Source organism: Elephantulus edwardii, unplaced genomic scaffold (genome assembly GCF_000299155.1).
Source record: "Elephantulus edwardii isolate Elephantulus edwardi_28Jun2011 unplaced genomic scaffold, EleEdw1.0 scaffold00234, whole genome shotgun sequence".
In the NCBI taxonomy this organism is placed as follows: domain Eukaryota; kingdom Metazoa; phylum Chordata; class Mammalia; order Macroscelidea; family Macroscelididae; genus Elephantulus; species Elephantulus edwardii.
Genome location: NW_006399984.1, coordinates 2,984,712 through 2,994,306, shown reverse-complemented (window position 1 = coordinate 2,994,306; position 9,595 = coordinate 2,984,712). Strand labels below are relative to the sequence as shown.

The 9,595-nt window shown below is 38.7% G+C and overlaps 1 protein-coding gene across 1 annotated transcript in view; it reads left to right on the top strand.

The window, feature by feature from the left end:
• CYFIP1 (cytoplasmic FMR1 interacting protein 1) overlaps positions 1-9,595 on the top strand; it is a 206,542-nt gene that overhangs the window by 18,371 nt on the left and 178,576 nt on the right. The window contains exon 9 of the mRNA XM_006898595.1: positions 7,795-7,886. Coding sequence (XP_006898657.1) covers positions 7,795-7,886 — 92 coding nt within the window. The remainder of the gene's footprint in view (positions 1-7,794; positions 7,887-9,595) is intronic.

Sequence of the window (9,595 nt, the reverse complement as noted above, 5' to 3'; positions counted from 1 at the left end):
AAAAAAAATTAAAAAGGTGGATGGACACAGTGAAAGTAACAAGGAGCTGAAGTGTATTAGAGATAATGAGGATGGCATGGGAAAGGACAGGGTTCAAATCCATTGTTCATAGGTCACTATTAATCTTATTCAACCCATCCAGCAAAAAGAATTATTGCGTGTGTTTTTTCTTTCTTCCAGTCTGTTTTGTGTATTTTCCAGTGCTCTCATTTAGCCTGTAGATACTAATTATAGTTATGTTCCATTGTTCTGTTTACAGTGTAATCTTTACAGAATGTTCTTTGTTTCTTGATTCTGGTTTTTACCTTGCAGTCCATTTTTATATTATCATTTCCACTTCTTTTTTGTGTGTGTGTATGCATTTAATTGATTTATTTTTTCTATCTTTTGATTTTGTTTGTCCTTGTGTCTCAAGTACATGTCTTGTAGACAACATATTGATACTTTCTTAGCTATTCTGCTACTATTTTTTGCTTAACTGATATATTTAATCCATTGACTTTCTGTGTAGTTTTTGAAGACATGGTTTTATTGCCATTTTGTTATATTGTATCTTGTGGTGTTGCTTCTTTGCTCTATCAACTTTTCTGTTCTGTTTGAGGAGGTCTCTAGTATTTTAACATTTTGTTCTTAGGAATTACCTTAATTTCTCCTTTTGGAGAATATTCCAATTTCACTGTCATGTTTGATGAACAGTTTTGCTAGGTACATGATTTGTGTTTGGCGTTTGATTTGTGTAAATGTTTTGTGCAGGTCATCCAATTACTTTGTTCCTTCCAAGGTTTCTGCTGGGAATTGGTTTTTCTTTGTAGCTTTTTGTTTTTGTTTTTTTTTTTTTTTTTAGTTGGTTTTGGGATTCTTTCTTCCTCTTTGTTTTTTGGGAATGTCATTATTATATGTCTTGGAGTTTGTCCTTTGGTGGCTATCCCATTTTGGGGTTTGCTCAGTCTCTTGAATGTATGTTTTCTCATAATACCTATAAAATTTTCTTCCAGTAAATCTTCCACAATTTTCTCAGTTCTTCTTTCCCTTTCCTGTTCTGGAATTCCAGTTACATGTATTTTATTTCTTTTAATGATGTCCCATGTAATTATTATGCTTTCTTCTCTTATCCTCTTACATCTGATTTTTCCTCTAGTGTTAGTATTGAAAGATATTCCCTTTTGCCTCACTGATTTTTTGCATTCGCTCCTTTTGATTTGGCTCTTTTTGCCTTCTAGCATGTTATTAATTTCTAAAATTATTTTATTGCTTATTTTGGATGTCAATTTTCCGTTTTTCTGTGGCTTCTAATTTTCCTTGATTTTATCTTTTTGATCTTACATTGATTTCTTCTAAAAGTTCTTTTAATAAATATTTTTTTTATTTTGTCTGTGATTTCTTCCAGTGTTTGATAGTTTTCCTCAGTCCATTGAAGACAGTAGATTATCATTCTTCTGAATTCTGTATCAGAAAGTCCCAACAACCTTTTGTCCTCTTTAAGATTATTTTGATGACTTCCTTTTCTTTTTTTTTAAATGGGATTTGTTATGTGTTGTCTCTCTAACTTCGTGGTAGTATTATGTTTGTAGTCTTTCAGCATAAGGGATGGAAGTTTCTATGCCATTTTCTGTCCATTGTTTTATATGCAACAGTTGAGTGTGGGTCACCTTTTAATGCCAGCCAGTCAGTTTGAGATGTGTGGACCTACAGAAGATGTGTTTGCGCCTGGGTTAGCTGGGCCCTTTTTGAAGTGTGCTTCCAATCGAGATTAGGCAGAAGAGAAAAAAGGAAAAAAGAGAAACAAAAACCTGAAACAGCGTGCAGGATAGAAAAGTAGCAAGGTTGCCTGGTGAAAGAGGAGTACACCAGGAAGTAATATTAGAAGATAAAGGGAAAAGTAGAAGGAAGAGGGAAAATAAAAAAGAGCTGGAGCAGTGTTGGGGGTGAGTGCTGGTGAAAGTCAAACCAGGGATACGAAGAAAAGAATGAAAGCAAAAGATATAGGAGAAGAGTTAGCTGGTGCTCTTGACTGTGTTTTGGTGGTAGAGGTAGATGGGAGATTTGAGATAGCGTCTAGCATGGTCTGGCAGAAAGTTAATGTACCCAGTCAGGGCAGAGATTCTGCCTGCTCCTGAGGCAGCTAAGAATGCTAGAGAAAGTACAAAAATACAGTGTCAGTGCAGCTGCTCTGTTTAGGAGGTACCACCCACCTATGCCCTTCACCTCAGGTGGAGTTTCTGCCTTGGGCAGTTTGCCAGTTGCCATCTTTCCTAATCAATCCTGGCACACAAATGTAGTTGTCTTCCTCTGCTGGTATAAGAAAGTAGCATGCATGTAGGAAACACACTTAGTTTCTTACGTACTGATGTTACATGTTGTCAAATTAGAATTAACCCATAGTTGACCCTCCACGGGGTTTTCAGAGGCAGTAAATCACATGGAAGGGGATAGCCCATCTTTCTTCCACAGAGCAGCTGGTAAATTTGATCCTTTGGATTGCAGCCTTGTTTCTTACCATGAAGCTACCAGAACTCTCTAGGAGTCCTTCTTTATTGATTCATTTCACGAAAGTAAGTTCTTTAAGAAACAGAGATAGCAACTCAACTGTACATATGGACCTCACCTGATGAACTGCACAGGAATCATATTGACTACATCTGTGGAAAGAATTGTTGGAGAAGCTAAGTATCAGTGGTCAAAACCAGGCCAAGTGCTGACTATTGAACATTATATGCATGTTTAAATCGAAGTTGAAGAAAGTGAAAATAAGTCTACAAGAATCAAAAAGGACCTTGAGTTTATCACACCTGAATTCCAAAATCATGTCAAGAATTAGGTTTGAAGCATTGAACACTAATGATCAAAGACTAGGTGAATTGTGGGATGACATCAAAGATACCATCCATGAAGAGAGCAAAAGGTGGTTAAAAAGACAGAGGAAGAAGAAAAAACTAGAGTGGTTATCAGAAGAGAATCTGAAAATGACACTAGAATGTTGAGAAACCAAAACAGAGGAAAGAGTTGCTGACAACACTATCAACAGAGTGCCAAACCATAGTTAAAATGGTGTGACAGACCAGAGATAGTTTTGCATCCTTGCATACCATGTAGTCTAGGTGGGTGTTGTGCCCACCACGTGTATTGAGAGCTCCAAGATGACACTGGGGCATAATCTACTCATTATCATGTAGAACACTGCTAGGAAGTTCTCAGAGATTAGTGAGTGTAGATGAGGACTAATACACAAGAGTTTTCATTTGCCAGCACTCCTGGGAGGATGAATCACTGAGCTCAGTGTTGCTCGGCCCACAGGAATAGGTTGCCGAGCTCAGTAGCCGCAAACATTGAGAAGGACTCAGTCTAGCACCCCTGCAATAACCCATCACTGAGTTCAGGGCAAGCCCAAGCTGGATTCAGAATGGTCTTGACTTGTCCTCAGGCTGAAAGATGCCTTTGATGATCCTTAGGGTTAATAGTGAGAGAGGTCCTTTTTTTTCCTACTCCCCATGAACTTGCTGTGTCCCCTCAGGAAGCCTTCAGAGATTCATTGAAGACTCCTTTGGGCCCCTCAGCCACATTTCCCAGTTTCTTTTCTTCCTTCAGGATTTGAATATATTATTTTTCACTTTCCTTTTACTCTCTGGATTCCAGTAATTTTCATCAGTATATTTCACAATTTGGTCTGGGATGTTTCCATTTTCCCCTTTGGTCATCTTCATCAAGATATTGGGCAGACAGAGTCACCTGAATGTCATTTTTGTGTGAATCCTCCAAGATTATAATCTTTATACAGAGTGGGACTACGCTACTTGGGACTCCTTTTAATTTATAGCGGTCTGCTTTAAAAAAATCTTTATGTATACTGGGATCATGGATGTTTTCTTTCTATATGGTTTTCTAGAACTATTGCTGTTTCCTTTCTCAGATCTGTAATCTCCCTGCAGTTGACTTTGATGTATAGTGTGAAGTAAGGTTTTAACATTCTAGATTTATTTCCCTTAATGTTGATAATTAGTTGGCTCTAGTTATTGCAAAGGTTATATTCCCTCTCACTATTCTGCAGTGGTACATAGGTAAAAAATACCAAGTGTTTCTCTGCTGTAGATTGTTGGTTCTGTTTCCTCATCCATTCTCTAGCACCATATCACTTGAATTTTAGTAGCTTTATAATAGCAGCTTTATACTTATCTGAAACTACAAACCTTCCAGTTTTATTCTTCCACGTTATCTTGGATATTACCATTTCATCTTTCTGAAAACCTGTATTTTGCTTGATGTCATATAGTTGGTTTCAGTTCCTTTTGACTGCTAGTGTGTCAAAGTCCAACTGTTGTTTAAGTCTTTCTGATATTTGATATTTTAGAAGTGGATTTCTAAGACTATTTTTTAAGTACTTCTTGGTGGACACACACTTCTGCCATTTTCATTAGCAGCCACGTGCATTATCTCTGCACTACCCAGAAACTTTGTCTTTCCCTTTCTCTCCCATAGAAACATACTCTGTCCACCTTCTTCTCTTTTCTACTCTCTCCTTTTGTTTTGTTCCCTTTCTCTCCCCCCTCTTTTTTCCTTTCCCTCTTTCTTCCTCTCCCTTTATCTCTCAAGAATATTCCTTCTGGAATACTGATTGAGGTTACATTGAATGTGTAGATGAAAGTAGAAAGAATGGACATTTTAAAATACTAAGGTTCCAGCTTATAAGAATGAACGTGGGAGGCCGAGCGGCCACGGGCGGGCGGGCAGCACAGCGCAGAGAGGGCCCCGTGGGCCCATGAGGAGGCCCGGGGACCATGGGCTCCAGGATCAAACAAAATCCAGAGACCACATTTGAAGTGTATGTTGAAGTGGCCTGTCCTGGGACAGGTGGCATTCTCTCAGATCCTGAGGTGCAGAGGCAATTCCCAGAGGACTACAGTGACCAGGAAGTTCTACAGACTTTGACCAAGTTTTGTTTCCCCTTCTATGTGGACAGCCTTGCAGTTAGCCAAGTTGGCCAGAACTTCACGTTTGTGCTCACTGACATTGACAGCAAACAGAGATTTGGATTCTGCCACTTATCTTCAGGAGCAAAGAGCTGTTTCTGTATCTTAAGCTATCTCCCCTGGTTCGAAGTATTTTATAAATTGCTGAACATCTTGGCAGATTACACGACAAAAAGACAGGAGAGTCAGAGGAATGAACTTCTTGAAACTCTGCACAAACTTCCTATCCCTGACCTTGGAATGTCTGTTCATCTCAGTGTGCATTCTTATTTTACTGTGCCTGACACCAGAGAACTTCCCAGCATACCTGAGAACAGAAATCTGACAGAATATTTTGTGGCTGTGGATGTTAACAACATGTTGCACCTGTACGCCAGCATGCTCTACGAACGCCGGATTCTCATCATTTGCAGCAAACTCAGCACCCTGACAGCCTGCATCCACGGGTCCGCCGCCATGCTCTACCCCATGTACTGGCAGCACGTGTACATTCCCGTCCTGCCGCCACAGCTACTGGACTACTGCTGTGCTCCCATGCCCTACCTCATAGGAATCCATTTAAGTTTAATGGAGATCCTCCACCTTTGCAAGCATGAAATCCCTCTCTAAGGAATAGCCTCTTCTAGCAACATACCCAAAGTATATGATAAGAAGCTTTGTCATCCATGCCTCCAAGAACAGTCTGGCTTCACTTTCTCTAAGACATATATGTTTGTCTATTTACATACAGTTCAGAAGATATTCAGGATTCTTCTCCAGCACCACAGCTTAACTATGTTAATTCTTCTTCTTAAATCTTTATTCACTGTCCAGATTTCAGATGTATAGCAAGTGATTGAAAAGATCATGGCCTGAATTAGGTGCACCTTACTTTTCAAACTATCATTACTCTTCAGTAATTTGGAGAGGTCCTAGACAGCAGACTTGCCCAGTGCAGTATGTCTACTGATCTCCTGACTTCTGTTACCAAGGGTGTTGATTGTGGATCCAAGTAAAATTAAATCCTTGACAACATCAATCTTTTTTCCACCTATCATGATGTTGCTTATTGATCCAGTAGTGAAGATTTTTGTCTTCTTGATGTTGAGATTCAATCTTTATTGAAGGCTATATAGTCTTTATCTTCTGCAGCAAACATTTCAAGTCCTCCTCACTCTCAGCAAGCAAGGTGCATTATTTGCATAATACATGTTATTGATGGGTTTTCCTCCAATCCTGATCCCACATTCTTCTTCATAGAATCTAGCTTCTTGAATTATTTGCTCAGCATACAGATTAAATAGATATGGAGAAAGGATACAAACTGACACACAACTTTTCTGATTTTAAACTATGCAGTGTTTCCTCACTCTGTTTGGACACCAGCCTCTTGTTCTAGGTATAGGGTTTTTTGTAAGCACAAGTAAATGTTCTGAAATGCCCATTCTTCTCTATGTCAGCCATCGTTTGTTATGATCCACACAGTCAAAATGCCTTTGCCTAGTGAATAAAACACAAATTTACATTCAAAAAAAAAAGAATGAACGTGGTATATCTTCATTAAGTATTTTAAAACTTTTTCTAAAGTTTTTGTTTAGAAATCTTACACACATTTTGTTAGATTTGGTTGTGAAAATATGTATCTGTATATGTATATAATAATACTTCAGATTTATCTATTAATATTTTATTTTATAAATTTTTCTTGTTCACTTATAGAAAGAAGTTAATTTTTACATTATTACATATATTGATTCTAAAATAAATTCTCTTGTCTTTCTTATAATGAATCCAGAATATTTTACATGTTTTTGGGGTAGTAAGTGTTGTATTAGGTTGTTACGGATTGAATTGGGTCTTGCAAAATTATGTGTTTGTTAACTTGGCTACGCATTAATTCTCAGTGCTTTGGCAATTATTTAATTATCTAATTTGGCTTTAACAAATTTATTTTCTCCCCATTTTGGAGGTTAGAAGTGTGAATTGAGGGTGTCGATCCTGCTAGCTCTGGAAAAGACAGCTTTGTCTCTTCTGAGCTTCTGCTTCTAGTGAGCATGTGACTGGGTGCCTCTTCTCTTCCAGCTCTTTTGGTTCACTCGGTCACTCCTTCCCTCCCATTCAGTTGGTTCCAAATAATAGTAATGCTCCATTGGGTTTCTCAGGCTTTAAATCTTAATGGAAAGTGACTGCCCATCTTTTTCCCTTAGAACTGCTGGTGATTAAAAAACTCCTTTCTGTACTTGATGCTATTCTTGTGTGCTGCCAAGTTGGAACTGACCCATAGCTGACCCTCCAGCAGGGTTTTAGAGGCAGTAAATTCTATGGGAAGACCCTTAACCAGGTGGATTGACTGCTGCAGTGGGCTCTAGTGTGTCAGGAAATGTGAGACTGACACAGGATAGGACATGGTTCATATCTGTTCATACGATGGCTGTGTGTTATACTTGACAGTACCTAACAACACCAACAAATTCCATAGGAGGAGGGAGTTTGCACATCCTTGTCAGCAGCTAGTGGATTTGAATCATGTGCCTTTGTGCTTCTTAGCACTGGGCCACCAGAACTCCCTAGTTAGATTCAATCTCTTGTATTTTGGGAGATTGACTCCAAATACACTTTATACCAATTCTTCCTCATTAACTTAACAAAGACAGCCCATTCACAATTAAGGTTATAACCATGGGGACAGAAGGTAGAATTTACAACACAAAGTTTTAGGGAGGCAAATTTCAGTGTCTAAAAAAAGGAAAACTTTCAAATGTTAATCACCATTGATCATTACTGTAATTACATATTTAATGACTAAGCATATATATTGACCCTATTTTATTTTGTTGTTCTTTGAATACAGCAGCTCCAGGTGGTTCCATTGTTCGGAGACATGCAAATAGAACTGGCAAGATACATAAAGACCAGTGCCCACTATGAGGAAAATAAATCTCGGTAGGAAAGAAAGCTTTTTTAAAAATTGAATTCATTTTTTATTTTAAATTGGTTTGAATACAAAATTAATTTAAATTGTGTTTCACACATTCTTTTATTTGCATTTTATTTCATAAGATCATTCTCAAACATTGTATTTTATAATACCAATCACTGTTGATCCATGCCCACTATCACTTATCTTTTCAGGCTTCCGGTAGATCTTTCCTAATTCCTTCACCCACTTCACTCCATCTGGCAAACTCTGTAACCAGTCATTTCCCCTCCTCTCCATCCTCAAATTTCCTGCCTCCTCCCCATCCCTCTTTGGACTTTCATGTACATTTTACTAGTTGTTGTGTACCATCAGTGCACTCGCAACTCATAGTGACTGTATGTATAACAACTCTGAACCCTGCTCTATCTTGAGCCAACTGTCTCTAATGCATCTACTCCATTACCCCAGTCACTGAGTCAGTCTATCTCATCTAAGGTCTTCCTCTCTTGTGCTGTCCCTCTACCTTTCCAAGCATAATGTCCCTCTCTAAAGACTGGTATGTCCTTACAACATGTAAAGTATGTCAGACAGAGCTTCAGAATCTTTGCCTCCATGGAACAGCCTGATTTCACCCTCTCCAGCAGTTCTTCTAGCAGTCCATGATATATTCAGTACTCCAACACCACAGCTCAAAGACATCAATTTTCCTTCTATTATCCCTAGTCACTGTCCATCTTTCTGATGTATTGCAAATAATTGCAAAGGCCATAGCCTGGATCAGGTGTACCTTTGTCTCCTGGCTGACATTGTTACTCTTTAGTAATTCCTGATGGCAGACTTCTCCAGTGCAATTTGTCTTTTGATTTCCTGGCTGCTAGTTCAAGCTGAAGTTGAGGAAAATGAAATCAAGTCCACGGGAACCAAGATTTGACCTTAAGTCTGTCCCACTCGAATTTCAAAACCATCTCAGGAACAGGTTTGAGGCCTTGAGCACCAATGAGCATAGACCAAATAGGATATCAAGAAAATCTTCCATGAAGAACGGAAAAGATCATTACAAAGTCTGAAGAAGAAGAAAAGACCAAGATGGATGTCAGATGAGACTCTGAGTGTTGCATTAGAGCACCGAGAAGCCAAGCTAAAGGAAGAAATCAAAGAGCTGAACAGAAAATTTCAAAAGGCAGCTCTAGACGAGAAAGCAAGATACTATAATGAAATGTGCAGAGAGCTAGAGTCAGAATAATCAAAAGGGCCGGACTCGCTCAGCATTTCTTAAGTTGAAGGAGTTGAAAAACAAATTCAAGCCATGGGTGGCAGTACTTAAAGATTGTTTGGGTAAAATGTTGAATGATCCAGGAAGTATCAAAAGAAGATGGAAGGAGTACACAGAGTCACTGTATCAGAAGGAATTGACTGACACAGGAATTTCATGAAATAACATGAGCAAGAGCCTATGGTGATGAAGGAGGAAGTTCAAGTTGCCATGAAGGAATTGGCAAAAAACAAGGCTCCAGGAGTTGACAGCAAACCAATTGATTTGTTTCAACAAACAGACGCTGCCCTGGATGTGCTCACTAAGTTGTGCCAGGGAATCTGGAGGACAGCCAGCTGGCCAACTGACTGGAAGAGATCGATATTTGTTCCCATTTCAAAGAAAGGTGATCCAACAGAGTGTGGAAATTATCAAACAATATCATTGATATCACATGCAAGCAAGATTCTGCTGAAAATT